The following is a 20308-nucleotide window of genomic DNA, read 5'->3' as shown; positions in this document are numbered from 1 at the left end:
TCCATGGACACTCCAAACTCCTCCCAAGCCTAAGCTTTCACTTCAGCAACCACTGCTGCTGTAGCCCTCCTGGCCTGCCGGTACCTCTCAACCAATCAGGAGGCCTATCCACAAGCATTACCCAGAAAGCCTCCTTCTTTGATGGGACAGCCTCCTTCACCACTGGTGTCACCAGGGTCCTAGGGTTGCCCCCATGACAGGTGCCGACACGTTCAAGACACAGTTTTTCACAGCCACCTCAACAATTGAGGTCTTGAACATGGTCCATTCGGACTCAATGTCCTTGACATCACCCAGGATACAAGAGAAATTCTTCCAGAGCTGGGAGCTGAAACCATTTCGCACACGAACATCCACCAGACACTCCCAGGCGACCCTCACAGCATGTTTGGGCCTCCCATGACTCTCCGGCCTACTTCCCACACGCAGAATCCAATTCACCACCAAATAGTGATCAGTTGACAGACCCAAGTGTCCAGAACATACAGCTTTTAGGTCCCATGACATAACTATAAAGTCGATCATTGACCTTCAACCCAAGGTGCTCTGGTACCAGGTACACTTATGAACATCCTTGTGTTCGAACATGGTGTTCGTATGGACTATCCATGACAAGCACAGAAGTCCAGTAACAAGTCACCACTCGGGTTCAGATCAGGGAGGCCTTTCCTCCCAATCACCCCTCTCCAGGTATCCCCATTGTTCCCCACATGAGCATTGAAGTCCCCCAATAAGACTACAGAGTCAGTAGATGGCACCCTATCGAGCACCAATCCACCATCTCTCAGAAGGCCAAGTACTCCGTGCTACTGTTAGGCACATAAACACAAACAACAGTCAAAGCTTTCCTCTCTGAGGCCCAAAGCCTCATTGAGGCGATTCTCCTCATCCACTGGGACAAACTCCAACTGTGTGGCACCCAGTCGGGGGCATTTGAGTATCGCCACACTCGCCCAGGGCCTCTCACAGGGGGCCACTCCGGAGTAGGAGACAGATCACCCTTGATCGAGAAGTTTGGTTCCAAAGCCAACGCTATGTGTGAAGGTGAGACCAACTATATCTAGTCAGTGCTTCACCAGCTCTGGTTCCTTCCCCACCAGTGAGGTGACATTCCGGGTCCGAAGAGCTAGTTTCCATCACCAAGGTCTAGTCCATCTTGATCTGTCCTAATCTCACTCACTGGCATCACATCCCACCCCCACCCTTCGCCTTGCAGGTGGTGGACCTACAAGGCGGATCCACGGAGCCATTTCGGGCTGAGCCCGGCTGGGTTACGCGGGTGGCCCGGCCACCAGGCGCTCACCGGCAACAGCACCCCCAGGCCTGGCTCCAGGAGTGGGCCCTGGTATCCCTGTTCCAGGCGAGGTTCCCTGGGTTATTTCTAGAACCATCATGGGGGTCTTTGGTGAATTGCTCTTTGTCTGGGACCTCACCTTGGACCTGTTCACCAAGGGAGACCCTATCAGGAGTTCTAGCCTCCAGACGATGAAGCTCCGTGGATCACATAAGCGCCACCACCCCCCCAACCCCCTCACCACGACAAGGTTACGATCCTTGGAGGAGAGTCAAACAGCAAAGTCCAATAGTGCCATATCATGTTGGGAGGACAATCATCAAACTGCAGTCAGACTGATATAATTAGCTTAGAGTTTTCATCAGCATGGGGACTGATCACAGCTGGTATCAAGCTTTGAAGAAGAACATACAGCCTCCATGGATGAACCTGTTCTCTGTTGGGAGGTGGGGGGGTGCAGTTGGGGTGTGCAGGTAAATGCAATTCTAAGTGAACCCTTACCTAAAGCTCAGTGCAGACTTGTTTTAGTTGTGCCAAACGATGCCAGAACTAATTTATTTATCCAGACAACTCCTGACTCAAAATAAAAACAGAAAATGCTGGAAATACTCAGCAGGTCTGGCAGCATCTATGGTGAGAGAAACAGTGTTAATGTATCAGGTCTGTGAACTTGTATCAGAATAGCCTGACTTAAAGGGTAGCTTCTCACCTTTGGAGCTGGTATTTCAGGATTTGACGTTCAAAAAAGCTCAAAGCATCAGTTACAGTGAACACCATCGAGCAGTTTGTAAAGATCTCCGGTAGCTTTTAATACTTTCTGCAAACTTGTCCGTACAGTCAGACAGGCGGAGCGAGTGACGAAGGATACGAACCCAAAACTTCAACTCTCTCCACCGATGCTGATTTACCAGCTCTGTATGTCTGCAGCTCTCTCTATTTTTGGTTAGGGTTTCTGGTGTGAATTCTCTTTCAAGAATCTTGATAATCTGGCCTAGACAAGAAACTGTGGCCTCAGCCTAAATCCTTTAAATATACCAACACGCAGATGCTCAAGAGCGCTTTCAGCTGGAATTAACTGAAGCAAGGCAATGCAAAACATTCCATAGCCACATATGCCAACCATCCACATTTTATGTTGACAAGTGTGCTGCATCCTCACATCCAAGTTTGCAAGTAGCAAATCAGTGTCGAGTGAAACCTTCCTTGTGCAGGAGTTAACCAATGTGCTACCCAAGGCTCAGCCTTAATAGCCCCACTCCACTCCCAGATCTCACCTCACGCTGTGGATCAAACCCTGCTGGAAAGAAAAAACGCTGACAGGGAATAATGTGGAATGAAGTTTAAATTCCACCGGCGTGAATGTAAGTCCAATATTAATCTGGTCACTTGTGAGCTAGCAACAGGTAAAAAAAAAAGAAACCCAAAAAGCCTCCAGGTTGTCGTTAATAAATCCAACCAGCTCACCTAGAGACACCTTCCAGGGCTGCAATTTTTAAAATCACGCCCACACCCAGTTCCCACCCTTACCAGCATTTGAAAATCGGGCCCCCGAAGTCGCTGTCAGTTTCAAAGGTGTAACGATGACCAACACTGACAGCTTCACCATCATTGTCGTTGCAAAGCCCGGGCCAATCTCAATAATGCGCCCAATGCTGGGCATCCAAACCTATGTCACCCTGGACTCAGCAGCCCAGGACCACCCCTGTCCTCCCCAATCTCCTTCAAATTTTCCTCTTTCCCAGCGGTGCGCTCCCACACTTCAAGCTTCTTCCCACCGGACTGTCCAACAACCAGCTTAATGTGAGCAATTCCAGGGGAGATCCACTAGTGTACACAACAGAGCCAATTTACTCCAAAACCACAAGCTTCAGTTTTTCAGCAATAGTTGCACTGTTTAGTTTATTCTCGCTTCTCTATTTAGCATTACAATTAGATAGTCTATGCCGTTAAAATAAAAAGTTCTGAGAATGTGAATTTTATTTATAAATCTGTGCAAAAATGTAATTTATTGCTAAGTTGTTGATGTTACAGAAACTAAGAAAAATGATACATATGATGTGCTGGTGTAAGAAGATATGCATCCTTAAATCAAATTCTAGGTTTGGCAAGGCAAGCTTGTTCAGCTCCACAGTTTGTGTTGGTGTTGAAATTGACAGATTAAACTGCAATGGATATAGGAGCTGAATTTATTGCATTAAATTCTACAATGTGACAAGCTGACATTGTAAATCGCTGTTGTCGCTGATTTACCTAAACCATTGGTGCACATCTCCTTCAACCTCAGAACTCAGAACATTTCCAGATCAAAATAATGAGGGCTGGACGGACATCACAATATATTCACGAGGGGACTGAGTAACACAGTGACTTGCCCAATGATTTTTCCTCATTTTTTTAATGGGGCAAGTGCCTAGCTTCTTCCCCTTGATGTTTATCCTAATAGCACAGCCAGTGTTAAGACCCTAATGTCAATGATGTTTGTACACTGCTTCCCATACATGTCTGCATTATTATTGTACACTTTTTACCAGCACTGGTTGAATCTGTGGTGTACAGCCACAGGCTAATCCTGGCCTGTTAGGTATTTCGCATCATTCCACCCAAGCGTTTCAGAGTTCGAAAAATATTGGCATAATGAGTCCAGGCTTCACACTGAGGTTAAGCAATTCTGTCAAAGGGATACTATTCCAAGGGAAAAAAAAGCCATGTCAACAATTCCAGGAATGATGGGATAAGCCTCAGCTCTCAAAAGCAGGTCATGTCAGAAGCCAAAATGCAAAAAAATCTGGAAGAGGAACCAAACCCATCACGACCCCTCCCACCTCCAGGATAAGGGGCAAGCGTGTAATTCGTGAGAAGTGGTTTGGTCATTTAAATATTATGATAAGGCTGCATGCCTTCATTTTAACAGTCATTCTATTTTTAACCACAGGCAGCTGGGTTTCTCAAGGTTTAGTAAACTTAGCAGCTTAAAGGAGGCAAGAGGGCTGAATCCATGAGGTCAATACCTTTACAGCTCTGCTTGTGGGCCAGAAAACATCCCCCCATGCCCAGTAAGCTACCAAACAACCCAATAAACCCACGTCCAGATAAATCCTGCAGGGCATTCAGGGAATCAGTTCTTCTGGGCTTGCTAACCTCACAACAGTCCCCCTGCACACTACTCCCTTCACCACCCAAACCCACACAGAACTCACTATGAGGCTAAAGCTAGACCAATGTTTCTGTAATTGATAAAGTTATCTCTGTGTACAGTTCCAGTAAAATTTCTTTATTCTGGACCCAGTTTTGGAGATTCGCAACCTATGGGGTATCGTTTAATTCCCTGAACTTGCTAGCTAATCTGTGCATTAACAGCAACAAATGTCATTAGTAAAACATATTTTGCCATTGATTCACAAAATTGCAACAACTCAAAGCCGTAGGACCCTGGTTTGCACTTATGTGATCCTTCCTACACTCGTTATGCCACTATGCCTTTGAAATGCTGCTGACTTCTTTTTACAATATTATTTTTCTACAGATATTCTGCAGTCAACTGGGGCCAGCATAAGGAAACTTTACCGGCAAATATTTCTGTTACAGAAAGACCATCCCAGGAATTATTTACATCATTTTTTTTTCCAGGAATAATATCCTTCAGGCAGAAGTACACGTTATCAGTGAATAGCCTGCTCCCATTGTGCCAAAGTTTTTACAATTATGAAATGCCTGGGTAGAATGATACAAAATACCCAGTAGGTCGGGATTAGCCCAAGTGTATACATCGCTGATCCATTCAGAGCTTATAAAGTGCTTACAACAACAAGAGGAAGCGATGTACAAAATCACCATTATCAGCGGGAGCAAATAACTTTAGTAAAACGAAAGTTTTGGTCAGCATGGAATCAACCACGGTGAAGCATGAACAACACCAATCCCAATTAAATATTAAACTGTGCTTATGGAAAATGAAGATGAAAAGTTCGAAAAGACAGTCCTGGCAAATTGTTCACTCAGGTAAGAGCTTCAAATATAAGGGGGTGAAATTTAAAAAAAAATAGAAAATGAAGTCAAATCAGGTGGAAACTTTCCACCCAAATAGTTAGAGATGTTAGACCATTTACCAAAATTGGCCACTGAGGTGAATCGTGCTAATGGATCTAGGAGGCAATTAGTGTGTTTATAGAGTAAAGCTTTGCGGTGAGAAGGTGGGAAGCTGAAACTGATCAATCAACAGTGGTGAAGGGCCTAAAAACCTTTCCCCATTCCTAAAAAACTCTTGTGAATTCTATAACATTCTTTACCCTGAAGTGTACTGTTCAATATTCACACAGGTACAATTTGGATGTATATTATTAACACTTTCGAATCAGTGTATCGCTAACTTTGTAGTGAGTCTGTGACATTCTGAACATGCTATTCATGTGATACCACAGACCAATCAGAGGCGAAGCCAACAGTAGCACACAGCCTTCTTGAAAAAAATGGCTTTTATTTTTAGCTTCTTGCCTCTTGCCATGTATTGCTTTCTCTTGAATGTTTTGGGTTCCAATTAACTCAGCCTTTCTGTGATGCCTGATCCAAGTCTCCTGCCCTCTTTAACAAGTAACACTGAAAGATCAATTAGTAGCACGCAGAAAATATGAATTTAAGAAATCACAGACTGAGTAAAGGAAATCCTGTTCATCGCATCAGTCTCTTTTACAGATCATGCCCAATATATGTGTCACGGACTCAACCCAACCCACTTGAAAGATGGATCTCCAACTATTGTCCCTATCACCACCATCACCCCCTTCAGGTACTCAACTCAGAAGCGTTCCTCCAATGTTACAGCACAGAAGCAGTCCATTCAATTCAAACTATACTGGCTGTCTGAATGAATCTCCCACTTAACCTCACACCTACGTCCCTTCTCCATAACCTTGTCAATTTTTATTTTTCAAATATTTATCCATTTCCCTGCTAAAGCAATTATGAATTTGGTTTCCATCACTGTTTCTGGTAGGGCATTCTCTATCTGCATTAAAAAAATTCCTAACCTCTTGCTGCATTCTCTTGGTAATGATTGTAAATTTATTCCCTCCAGCTACAGGCTCACCAACCAGTGAAAATAAGGTTTCCTCATTCATTTCATCAAAACCCCTGATAATTTTGAATGCTCACAGCTAACATTATCTTTCATCTGCTATATTACATATTATCCATTCAATTTCAGCTTTGTGAGAGCAGCGAGATTATTTCAACTATGAAAATAATAAGTTTCCAATCATATCCAGATGTTCTATAATTTCATTTACATTAGCAAGAATTCAAAGAATTCACAGAGTAACAATTTCTAAATATTATCTTGGTAGAAAGTGAGCACTTGCATCATTGCGCTTTAAAAGGATGTGTTTGGATTCAGCATTCGCTCTATAATAGGGTGCATTTATTTTACTTCCCCCTCAAAGAGACCCTTTTAAAGCATGCAAGTTGCAATGCGGAATAAATACAAAATACAAAACCCACACATTCGAAAGATTGCGGTAATCACAATTATTGCTCATATTAAGAAGACTGTAACTGATAGGTTACTTAAAATATACCCAAACAGTTTAACTATTATTCTAATAATAAATTATGTTTGAATGCCAGGCACATTATATGGCACTTTCCTACAAACAGGATCAGAGTATTATTCAAAGTACACCAAACTGCCTTGAAAGAGCAACATTTTACCACCACGCATCCAAAGTGACAGTCAAAAATTGCTTGCTGTATCACTTTAGAGGCAGTGTTTTTCAAAGACAATATAGGGCTATGAAAAATTGTTTACGAAAACCTCTGATGCTTTTGAATACCTGTTCAAACTCTGCCACCTAGAGGCGAGATTTGAAAGGCAATCTATCGCCTGTCTTCAGTGAAATCCATTTGTAACTTCATACTAACGTATGATCATCTCCAGGCATTTCACAAACATTTAAGAACTGTTATCACTTATACCTCGCCTCATTATGTAAAAACCCTGAAAAAAGGCTTCTTACCAAAATATAGGTTTTTCCATCACACCCTTGAATACAGAATCTAAAGGTACTCTGAGCGGATGACAACTCCTTCAGTCGGCCAGCAAACACGGTCTCCACAAACAAAGATCTAAAAAAAAATTCAAAATGACCTTTTAATCAGTGAACTCTTTCTTTTCCCCTCCTTTCCGGAAGATGCCAATTTATGTGAGGGTATGATTCTACAGATGCCAAAATCTCTCCAATACCTCACCATCTTTGTGGGCCAAGACAGCCAGTACATTATTTGACCAAAGCGTCTGTTACTTTTAATGGGTAAAACTGAAATGCCAGATTATATTACTTCTAATCAAAATACTGATTCAGCTTTCAGTCCTCTGAATGACAAGTGGTGCAGTGGCACAAATCACCCAGACCTGCCCACCATTTTGTTAGCCCTGGTCCCATTTCCGCCATACTGCCAGCCTTCAAACTCTTCCAGGAATCACAGTCCTAGACCCCACTACATCGCCCCAAAATTGCCATAGAAAGAAGAGCACATGACGTGAGAAGGGCAAGAGAGAGCAGAATGGGAGTAGGGAGCTGCAGCAGAATGAAGGGGTAAAGAATGTGAAGATAGAGCAGAAAATCCCTTCAGGTCTCATGTCAACTGATCTCACTTATCACTTCCCACTCAAGACAAAAAAGAAATACAAAACGCACAAAAGAGCACATGACAAGGGAAAGGCCTAGTGAAACAAATAATAATGAGACAGCAACACAAAGACAACAGACTATGTGTCCTCTGACTTACTATGAGAGACTTCCAGAGGATCTATTAGTAACATTAAAAATATTCCATACGAGGATAATACGCTTGCATTTAGTTTGTACCTTAATACCGCAAAATGCCTCAAAGGGCTTCACATAATAAATTACTTTTTACAATACATATATTTGCTGTCTTCTGTTGAATATGCCACTGCCTGTATTTCCTCCTTACCAGCACGTCCACTGACTATTCTTTTCATGCTCCTGATCCTTCTCCTGCTTTTCTCATTCCTACCAGCTTTCCCAATGATGATCACTGTCACGTTAACCAGAAGGAACCAGATACCCCTCATATCCGCTGCTGGTCACTGCAGGCCATCAATGGCATAGTGCTGGTGATGGATGGTTATTTCCAGTGGCTCGATAGCTTCTGGTTGTGGTGGTTGCTTTGGGCTAACTAGATAGCTTGTCACTGGATCAACTGGACCAGTCATATAAATACTGTGACTACAAGAGCAGGTCAGAGACTGGGGATTCTGTGTCGAGTGACTCACCTCCTAACTGCCTAAAGCCTTTCCACCATCTACAAGGCACAAGTCAAGAGTGTGATTGAATACTCTCCACTTGTCTGGAGGAATGCAATTCCAACAACACTTAATATGCATTGATGCGATGCACTGCAGCAACTTGCCAAGCCTCCGCTGACAGCACCTTCCAAACCGCCAACCTCTAGTCATGTCTCAAAATACTTCACACAATGGGCTGGATTTAATGCAGCCCATCATGACGGAAAACAGGGTGGCCGGGCGTTCTTAGTTGCGAGAGAGGCCCCGCCCCAGTTTCCCGGTAGAGGCAAATCCTGCACTCCCACCCCACTTTAAGTCAGAGGGTGGAAGGGCCTGACAAGGGTTCCAAGGTCAGTGACTGTAAGTAATGTCCTGAGATATGGACGAATTCAATTCAAATCATAGATACATGTTGGAAATATCAATGTGAGGGAACAGTACCTTTCACATATCTGCCTTTTCAAAGCCTTGCTTGCCAGAGGCTGGACCAGCACCTCGGTGACATAAAATTTAACGGTATCTGTAAGAAAATAAATCACAAACATCTGCAATGTAATGGAATATGTTCATAAACCTATGTTTTACACATCCCTTAAAAAATCCTGACAAACTAGAATCATAGAATGATTACAGCACAGAAGGAGGCCATTCGGCCCATCATGCCTGTGCCAGCTCTCTGCAAGAATAATTCAGCTGTCCCACTCCCCCCCACCTTTTCCCCGTAGCCCGGTGTATTTTTTCTTTTCAGATAATTATCCAATACTCTTTTAAAAGTTATGACTGAATCTACCTCCACTACACTCTCAATGCATAACAGACCCTACACACTCGCTGCATAAAAAGGTTTTTCCTCATGTTGCCCCTGCTTCTTTTGCCATTCACTTTAAATCAGTGTCCTCCGGTTCTTAACCCTTCTGCCAATGGGAACAGTTTCTCACTGTCTGCACCCCTCATGATTTTGAGCACCTCTTTGGTCTGGAGGACAGGAAACTACATAATGTCCACTGGCATTCTAACCCTTCAACTCTATGTAGTCCACATCAACAACTTGTATTGATATACTACTTTTAACACAGTAAAATGCCCTAAGGCACTTTACAAAAGTATTAACAAATTTTGACACAGCCACAGAATGGAATAATAGATCAGGTGGGAATAGGTTTTAAGGAACATCTTAAAAGGGGATGAGAGAGAAGACAAGAGAAAGGGAAGTTCAGAGAGAGAATTCCAGAACTTAGGGCCGAGGTCACTAAAGGCCTGGCCACCACAACTGAATCAATGAGATGTGCAAGATCCTCCAAAAATTGGAGGATCGCAGAGAACTTGGAGGGTTGTCAGGTTGAGGGAGTTTACAGAGACAGGGGGGGGTGTAGAGGTTGGCGAGGCCATGGAAAGGTTTGAAAACAAGGTTGCTGGATCAGGAGCCCATTAAGATAAGTGAGAAGGTGATAAGTGAATGGGACTTGCCTATATCCTAATTCACACCAGGTGTTTTGAGTGAATTCAAGTTTATGGAGGTGGAAGATGGGAAAAGCAAAGGGGTTTCCCGACAGAGTCCTATAATATTCCATCACAAGATAGACATCAACTCTACAGAACACGACTGATAGTGACAAGTAGAATAAAACATTTCTCTCTGCCACCTTTGCCTCAGCATAGATCAGATCTAGTTACTGAAGCAAATATATGGTTTGCAACTAGAGAGAATCTGCCTCCTTGCAGGGAGTGCAGAAATTGTCAGATGCACATGTTCACAGTGTAACTTTCAGTAGCATTTACTTTATTTACCATAAGGTCAAATTTAGTCCGGAACAAAAATTTATCTTCTTGAAATAAAAATGTCTAGTTTTAGAAGTGGAGTATAGGAATTAAAAGTGGGTGTATTAAAAAGATACACTAAATACATTAGACTTAGCTCCATAGAAGTCATATGGACTCGAAACGTTAACTCTTGTTTCTCGCTCCACAGGTGCTGCCAGACCAGCTGAGTTTTTCCAGCATTTTCTGTTTTTATTTCAGATTTCTGGCATCCGCAGTATTTTGGTTTTATTACATTAGACTTGGTCCTTTGCTTATGTTTCTTTCCATGCCTAGCTTTTATCGTGGAACAGGTCACCAGCCTGTCACTAAAGGCTATAGCTTGCCGAGCGCCACTCCACATCAAGCATCACTGACCAGGAAACTCTACCGCTCTTACCGCCTGCCATAGGCATATCAGAAGGATTTACAAGTTGATAATCAATCTGTTTGGCCACATCATGAACACACCTTCTGTGGCAATCAAGTCCTGGAGTAGGACTCGAAACCGGAGCTTCTGGCTCAGGGGCAGGGGCACTACTGACTGCGTCACAACACCTCCTCTAAATACGTCGCATTCCTCACAAATCCCGCATACTGCACCCAACCCTACCCAGTCCCGGAAAAATGCAAGAGGGACTGGCCTGCCTTAGATTTCTACTTACTAGTTAGGTCCGCATCCCTGCCCTGCACGGGATACAGATCCCAGTGGCAACAAGGTTTCCTGATTTACCTTATCCGCAGGACTTTTCTGTGTACCCGATACCTATTCAGGTTGCTTCTCGGGGACACAGGGGATGGGATTTTAACTCGCTCAAAAACCATTCACGTACAGAGTTAAAATCAGGCCCAAGTGGGCTTTAGCATGTGAGCTAACATGATTCTAATCATTCCAAGTAAGATGGTTCATCCCTTCTCTCAGTGGTGCAATCCACTCCTACACTAAATAAGCCTCTGGACACAGCGGTGAGTAATTGACTTTCGTTTTGAAAGCATGACCAAGACTGCCAAGCTATATAATTGAATTCATTCTACAAATTATCATATGCGGATGAAGACTTCAAACCCAGAACCATCTCAACCTAACCTCACTGTTAAAAATAATGAAGAGCTGGCACTTATGCAGCTATGGATTAAAACATTGTAAAGCAGCAGAACGCTTCTAATTTTCAGTCAAATTTTTGCTGTCAGCTTTGATATCTCCAGCATGTTTCTCTTCATATTCCCTTTTTGTACCTCTTATTAGATTCTATGTATCTCTATGTTCATCCAGCAGACTGGGAGAGGTATAAAAAGCAACAAAGGAAATTAACGATACAAAAAGGGATGGGAAAAAAAACTGCCTGGGGCTATCAAGGCTAACAAAAAAACAGAAAATGTGCTGCAGGTGAATGTGGACCTTTTAAAGAAAGATGTGGCCGAGACTATGCTGGATAATAAAGCAATGACAAACTTGTTCACTGAAAACTTTGTATCTGTTTCACAGGATGAGGACAAAACACCACCACTACAAAAATAAGGCAAGGGAAGGAACTTGTTGGAGTTAATTTGTTGATAATGCAGAAAATAACAAGGCTTAAGACAAAAAAAAATCTTCAGGACCTGATCATTTCCACCCCAGAGCATTAAAAAACAGAAGAGGAAATTGCAAATGCATTAGTAGTCACTTGGTAGTACAAAACGTGAGTATTGCTGAAAAAGAGAGGCATGCTATCAAAGCTTTTCAACTTTCACTCACCAGGGCATACACAAGAATGCCAAATTTCAAAGGGAGCGACACTTTACACTGCATGAGAAAAGGATACTGACTGGTGGGCAAGTCAACTCTGACTGGTTGAGACAATGCCATGCAGAATGCACCAGGGAACTATTGTACCCCACGCTTTTGTTTAATTCAAAAAAGGCACAAGGCCTAGACATGGAGAGGCAATGATAGAGTGGTATTGTCACTGGACTGGTAATCCAGAGACCCAGCTGCTAATCCCACTACAGTAGATGGTGGAATTTGAACTCAATAAAAATCTGGAATTAAAAGTCTAATGATGACCAGGGAGGCATTGCCAATTGTCGTAAAAAATCCATCTGATTCACTAATGTCCCTTTTGGGCATGTCTGACCTACACGTGACTCCAGGCCCACAGTAATGTGGTTGACTCTTAAATGCCCTCTGAAATGGTCTAGCAAGCCACTCAGTCATATCAAACTACGAAAAACTCAATAAAAAGGAATGAAATCAGACAGACCACAAGGCACTGACCTAGGCACTGGAAACGACAATGGCAAATACAGCTCCATCAACCCTGCAAAGTCCTCCTGGCTAACATCTGGGGGCTTGTGCCAAAATTGGGAGAGCTGTCTCACAGACTAGTCAAGCAACAGCCTGACATAGTCATCCTCATGGAATCATACCTTACAGGCGATGTTCCAGACTCCACCATCACCATCCCTGGCTATGCCCTGTCCCACCTGCAGGACGAACCCAGCAGAGGTGGCGGCACAGTGGTATACAGTCGGGAGGGAGTTGCCTTGGGAGTCCTCAACATCGGCTCCGGTCCCCATGAAGTCTCATGGCATCGGGTCAAACATGGGCAAGGAAACCTCCTACTGATTACCATGTACCGCCCTCCCTCAGCTGATGGATCACTGCTCCTCCATGTTGAACACCGCCTGGAGGAAGCACTGAGGGTAGCAAGGGCACAGAATGTGCTCTGGGTGGGGACTTCAATGCCCATCACCGAAGGTGGCTCCGTAGCACCATCACAGGCCCAGCTGGCCAAATCCTAAAGGATATGGCTGCTAACCTGCATCCACAGCAGGTGGTGAAGGAACCAACAAGAGGGAAAAACATACTTGATCTCATCCTCACCAACCTGTCTGCTGCAGAAGCATCTGTCCATGGCCGTATAGGTAGGAGTGACCATTGCACAGTCCTTGTGGAGACAAAGTCCTGTCTTCACATTGAGGATACCCTCCATCATGTTGTGTGGCACAAACACAGTGCTAAATGGGATGGATTTCAAACACATCTAGCACTCAAGGCTGGGCAACCATGAGACGCTGTGGACCATCAGCAGCAGCAGAATTGCACTCCACCACAATCTGTAACCTCATGGCCTGGGATATCCCCCACTCTACCATTACCACCAAGCCAGGGGATCAACCCTGGTTCAATGAAGAGTGCAGAAGGGCATGCCAGGAGCAGCAGCAGGCATACCTAAAAATGAGGTGTCAACCTGGTGAAGTTACAACACAGGGCTACATGCATGCCAAACAGTAAAAGCAGCATCTGATAGACAGAGCTAAGTGATCCCACAACCAATGGATCAGATATAAGCTCACAGTCCTGCCACATCCAGTTGTGAATGGTGGTGGACAATTAAACAACTCACTGGAGGAGGCTCCACAAATATCCCCATCCTCAATGATGGAGGAGCCCAGCAAATCAGTGCAAAAGATAAGGCTGGAGCATTTGCAAGATTCTTCAGCCAGAAGTGCCGAGTAGACGATCCATCTCGGCCTCCTCCGGAGGTCCCCAGCACCACAGATGCTGGGCTTCAGTCAATTCAATTCACTCCACGTGATATCAAGAAACGGCTGAAGGCACTGGATACTGCAAAGGCTATGGGCCCTGACAGTATTCCGGCAACAAATTTCCGTGCCCTTAGCCAAACTGTTCTAGTACAGCTACAACACTGGCATCTGAACGGCTATGTGGAAACTTGTCCAGGTATGTCCTGTACACAAAAAGGACAAATCCAATCCAGCCAATTACCGCCCCATCAGTCTACTCATGATCATCAGTAAAGTAATGGTAGGGGTCATCAACAGTGCTATCAAGCGGCACTTGCTTAGCAATAACCTGCTCACTGACACTCAGCTTCTGACTTCATTACAGCCTTGGTTCAAACATGGGTGAAAGAGCTGAACTCCCGAGGTGAGATGAGAGTGACTGCCCTTGACATCAAGGCAGCATTTGACTGAGTGTGGCATCAAGGAGCCCTAGCAAAACTGGAGTCAATGGGAATCACGGGGAAAACTCTCCATTGGTTGGAGTCACACCTAGCACAAAGGAAGATGGTTGTGGTTGTTGGATGTCAGTCATCTCAGCTCCAGGACATTACTGCAGGAGTTGCTGCATCATCAATGACCTTCCTTCCATTATAAGGTCAGAAGTGGGGACGTTCACAGATGATTCCACAATGTTCAGCTCCATTCACAACTCTTCAGATACTGAAGCAGTCCATGTCCAAATGCAGCAAGACCTGGATAATATCCAGGTTTGGGCTGACAAGTGGCAAGTAACATTTGGGCCACATAAGTGCCAGGCAATGACCATCTCCAAGAGAGATTCTAACCATCACCCCATGACATTCAATGGCATTACCATTGCTTATCCCCTACTATCAACATCCTGGGGGTTACCATTGACCAGAAACTGAACTGGGCTAGCCATATAAAAACTGTGGCTACAAGAGCAGGTCAGAGGCCAGGAATCGTGTGATGAGTAACTCACCTCCTGACTTCCCAAAGCCTGCCCACCATCTACAAGGCACAAGTCAGGAGTGTGATGGAATACTCTCCACTGCATGGATGAATGCAGCTCCAACAACACTCAAGAAGCTCAACACCATCCAGGACAAAGCAGCCCGCTTGATTGGCATCACATCCACAAACATTCACTCCCTCCACCACCAACGAACAGTGGCAGCAGTGTGTACCATCTACAAGGTGCACTGCAGAAACTCAGCAAGGTTCCTTAGGCAAACCCACGGCCATTACCATCTCGAAGGACAAGGTTAGCAGGTATATGGGAACACACCACCTGGAAGTTCCCTTCCAAGCCACTCACTGTCCTGACTTGGAAATATATCATCTTTCCTTCACTGTCGCTGGGTCAAAATCCTGGAACTCCCTCCCTAATAGCACTGTGAGTGTACCTACATCAAAGGAACTGCAGCTGTTCAAGAGTGCAGCTCACCACCTCTCTCAAGGGCAATTAGGGATGGGCAATAAATGCTGGACTAGCCAGCGACGCCCACATCCCGGAAATGAATTAAAAAATGTTCCTTTTGCCTGCAGAATACCAGTCCCTGCATATGGATATATGTAGCTTCTAGCAAGCGAAAGTGAGCCACATTGCGAGTCTGAATGACAATTTCAAATTGGTTGTTAGTATAATTTTTGGTACACTTGGGATTGTTCAACAAGTGCTGTCCAATCACAGAATCACATCTAACATTAGACATTATGTTTTGAATTTTGTAAGCACGGGCTGGTTGAGTAGAACCATAGAACCATAGAACACTACAGCACAGAAAACAGGCCATTCGGCCCTTCTAGTCTGTGCCGAAATATTATTGCACTAGTCCCATTGACCTGCACCTAGTCCATAGCCCTCCAGACCTCTCCCATCCAGGTATCTATCCAATTTATTTTTAAAACTTAAGAGTGAGCCCGCATTTACCACATCAGATGGTAGCTCGTTCCACACTCTCACCACTCTCTTAGTGAAGAAGTTCCCCCTAATGTTCCCCCTAAACCTTTCCCCTTTCACCCTAAAGCCATGTCCTCTCGTGTTTATCTCTCCTAATCTAAGTGGAAAGAGCCTACTCGCATTCACTCTGTCTATGCCCCTCATAATTTTACAAACTTCTTTCAAATCTCCCCTCATTCTTCTACGCTCCAAGGAATAAAGTCCTAACCTGTTTAATCTTTCCCTGTAACTCAACTCCTTAAGACCTGGCAACATCCTAGTAAATCTTCTCTGCACTCGCTCAATCTTACTGATATCCTTCCTGTAGTTAGGCGACCAGAACTGCACACAATACTCCAAAGTTGGCCTCACCAATGTCTTATACAACCTCACCATAACATCCCAACTCCTAAACTCGATACTTTGATTCATGAAGGCCAGTATGCCAAAAGCTTTCTTTACAACCCTGTCTACCTGTGACATCACTTCCAGGGAATTCTGTATCTGAACTCCCAGATCCCTTTGTTCCTCCGCACTCCTCAGTGCCCTACCATTTACTGTGTATGTCCTACTTTGGTCTGTCCTTCCAAAATGCAACACCTCACACTTTTCTGCATTAAATTCCATCTGCCATTTTCTGGCCCATTTTTCCAGTTGGTCCAGATCCCTCTGCAAGCTTTGAAAGCCTTCCTCGCTGTCCACAACGCCTCCAATCTTAGTGTCATCAGCAAACTTGCTGATCCAATTTACCACATTATCATCCAAATCATTGATATAAACAACAAACAACAATGGTCCCAGCACAGATCCCTGAGGCACACCACTAGTCACAGACCTCCAGTCTGAGAAGCAATCATCCACTACCACTCTCTGTCTTCTCCCACACAGCCAATTTCAAATCCAGTTTACAACTTCTCCCTGGATACCAAGTGTCTGAACCTTCTGAACTAACCTCCCATGTGGGACCTTGTCAAAGGCCTTACTAAAGTCCATGTAGACAACATCCACAGCTTTTCCTTCATCTACTTTCTTGGTAACCTCCTCGAAAAACTCTACAAGGTTCGTTAAACACGACCTACCACGCACAAAGCCATGCTGACTATCCTTAATCAGACCTTGGCTGTCCAAATAATTGTATATCCGATCTCTCAGAATACCTTCCAATAATTTACCTACTACTGACGTCAGGCTCACTGATCTGTAATTACCTGTTTACTTTTGGAGCCTTTTTTAAACAACGGAACAACATGAGCTACCCTCCAATCCTCCGGCACCTCACCCGTGGCTAAGGACATTTTTAATATTTCTGCCAGGGCCCCTACAATTTCTACACTAGTCTCCCTCAAGGTCCGAGGGAATATCATGTCAGGCCCGGGGGATTTATCTACCTTTATTCGCTGTAAGGCAGCAAGCACCTCCTCCTCTTTAATCTCTATATGTTCCATGACACTACTGCTTGTTTCCCTTCCTTCCTTATACACTATGCCAGTTTCCTGAGTAAATACTGATGCAAAAAAACTGTTTAAGATCTCCCCCATCTCGTGAGGCTCCACACATATATGACCACTCTGATCTTCAAGGGGACCAATTGTGTCCCTTACTATTCTTTTACTCTTAATATACTTGTAGAAACCCTTCGGGTTTACCTTCACATTATCTGCCAAAGCAACCTCATGTCTTCTTTTTGCCTTCCTGATTTCCTTCTTAAGTATTTTCTTACATTTTCTATACTCTACAAGTACCTCATTTGCTCCTTGTTGCCTATACCTGCTATACACCTCTCTCTTCTTCTTAACCAGATCGCCAATATCCCTTGAAAACCAAGGTTCCCTATGCCTGTTAACTTTGCCTTTAATCCTGACAGGAACATGCAAACTCTGCACTCTCAAAATTTCGTCCTTGAATGCCTTCCACTTACTGAACCCATCCTTGCCAGAAAACAACTTATCCCAATCCACTCTTCCTAGATCCTTTCTCATTTCCACAAAATTGGCCTTTCTCCAATTTAGAATCTCAACTTGAGGACCAGACCTATCCTTATCCATAAATAACTTAAAACTAATGGCATTGTGGTCACTGGACCCAAAATGTTCGCCTACACATACTTCTGTCACCTGACCTGTCTGGTTCCCTAATAGGAGATCAAGTATTGCATCCTCTCTTGTTGGTATCTCTATATATTGATTTAGAAAACTCTCCTGAACACATTTGACAAACTCCAAGCCATCCAGCCCTTTTACAGTATGGGAGTCCCAGTCAATATGTGGAAAGTTAAAATCTCCTACTATCACAACTTTCTGTTTCTTACATCGGTCTGCTATCTCTCTACAGATTTGCTCCTCCAATTTTCTCTGACTATTTGGCGGTCTATAATACAACCCTATTAGTATGGTCACACCTTTCCCATTCCTCAGCTCCACCCATATGGCCTCTGTAGACGAGCCCTCCGGGCTGTCCTGCTTATGCACAGCTGTGATATTTTCCCTGACTAGTAATGCCACTCCTCCCTCTTACATCCCTTCCCCCTATATCACGTCTGAAACAACGGAACTCCGGAACATTGAGCTGCCAGTCCTGCCCCTCCTGCAACCAAGTCTCACTAATAGCAATAATGTCGTAATCCCACGTGCCAATCCATGCCCTAAGCTCATCTGCCTTTCCGACAATACTCCTTGCATTGAAATAGATGCACCTGAGAACATTTCTGTCACGTACAAACCTTTGATTTCTGTCTATACATGCATTCCTCGCTTGACCTTTATCCTCCTCCACCTCACTATCTGCTCTAACACTCTGGTTCCCCTCCCCCTGCAAATCTAGTTTAAACCCCCCCGGAGCAGCACTAACAAACCTACCCGCAAGGATGTTAGTCCCCCTCCAGTTCAGGTGCAAACCGTCCCGTCGGAACAGGTCCCACCTTCCCTGGAACAGAGCCCAATTGTCCAGAAACATGAAGCCCTCCCTCCTGCACCATCTCCTTAGCCACGTATTTAGCTGCATTATCCTCCTATTTCTAGCCTCACTAGCACGTGGCATGGGTAGCACTCCTGAGATCGCAACCCTGGAGGTCCTGTCCTTCAACTTTGCACCTAACTCCCTAAACTCTCTTTGCAGGACCTCCTCCTCCTTCCTATCCACGTCATTGGTCCCTACATGGACCACGACATCTGGCTAATCACCCTCCCTCCTGAGAATACTGAGAACTCGATCCGAGATATCGCGGACCCTGGCACCAGGGAGGCAACAGACCATCCGGGATTCTCGATCTCTCCCACAGAACCTCTTATCTGTCCCCCTAACTATCGAATCCCCTATCACTACTGCTCTCCTCTTTTTCCTCCCTCCTTTCTGAGCTGAGGGTCCAGCCTCGGTGCCAGAGACGCGACCACTACAACTTGTCCCTGGTAGGTCGTCCCCAACAACAGTATCCAAAATGGTATACCTATTGTTGATGGGAACGGCCACAGGGGTGCTCTGCTCTTTCTGTCTATTCCCCTTCCTTCTCCTGACAGTCACCCAGCTGTCTGCCTCCTGACTTTTAGGGGTGACTGTCTCCCTGAAACTCCTGTCTATTACTGCCTCTGCCTCCCGAATGATCTGAAGTTCATCCAGCTCCAGCTCCAGTTCCCTAACTCGGTTTGTCAGGAGCTGCAGCTGGATGCACCTTTTGCAGGTGTAGTCATCAGGGACAATTGTGCTGTCCCAGACTTCCCACATGCTGCATTCGGAGCACTCGACTGCCCTAACTGCTGCCTCCATTACCTACACCTAATTTAATTAAAGGAACTTACCCGGCCTTACCCCACTGGGAGCAAGCTCGTACTCAGTCTCTGCTCGTCGAAGCCTCTCGAGCCAAAGCCTCAAAGCCTCTCGAGCCAAAGCCTCAAAGCTCCACTCCTTCACTGGGCCACTCACACACTGGCCACTCCTCTTCAGCTTCCCCTCCTTTTATTTTCAAGCTCCGCGCTCTTTTTCAAATGACCTCCCTTCAAGCTCCGCGCTCTTTTTCAAATGTACGGTCAGTACTCTGCCTATTGCGAACACCGGAAGGGATGTGCTGTTTTATACGATCTGCCAGTCATTGGGATGTACAGCCTACATACCTGGCATCGCACCAGCTCTGAAATTCATATATCACATTACACATTTTTGTGGTACACAGATGTCTTTTTAGCTTGACCGCAGCATCCTGTTAGTGGGAAATACCACTCACGTCGCTACTGCATAGTAGCAGCATGAAACGGCTGGCTTCATCTGTTGCTCAAACATTTGAGATACCTTACCCTATGAGGTAGACTGTCCACTTATCAAATTGAAAAGTTCCGATCTTAGGCCCATTCCTGAGTATATGCAATACACAGCGAGCAATGATTTGATCAGGGTAGCATAATCCCGCAGAATAGTTTTGATGCGCCCTATTTCAGCATCAAGCTTGCACGGT

At 44.7% G+C, this 20308-nt stretch overlaps 1 protein-coding gene across 3 annotated transcripts in view; it reads right to left on the bottom strand.

Annotated features, from left to right (window-relative positions):
• The window catches only part of ube3d (ubiquitin protein ligase E3D), a 206234-nt gene that overhangs the window by 167177 nt on the left and 18749 nt on the right, over window positions 1–20308 (bottom strand). For all 3 annotated transcript variants that reach the window (XM_078542447.1, XM_078542448.1, XM_078542446.1), the window contains exons 6-7: window positions 9039–9117; window positions 7303–7411 (exon numbers count right to left, since the gene is read on the bottom strand). In XM_078542447.1, coding sequence (XP_078398573.1) covers window positions 7303–7411; window positions 9039–9117 — 188 coding nt within the window. The remainder of the gene's footprint in view (window positions 1–7302; window positions 7412–9038; window positions 9118–20308) is intronic.

This window comes from Cetorhinus maximus, chromosome 5 (genome assembly GCF_964194155.1).
Source record: "Cetorhinus maximus chromosome 5, sCetMax3.hap1.1, whole genome shotgun sequence".
NCBI classification, from domain to species: domain Eukaryota; kingdom Metazoa; phylum Chordata; class Chondrichthyes; order Lamniformes; family Cetorhinidae; genus Cetorhinus; species Cetorhinus maximus.
This window is presented reverse-complemented; position numbering and strand designations above follow the sequence as displayed.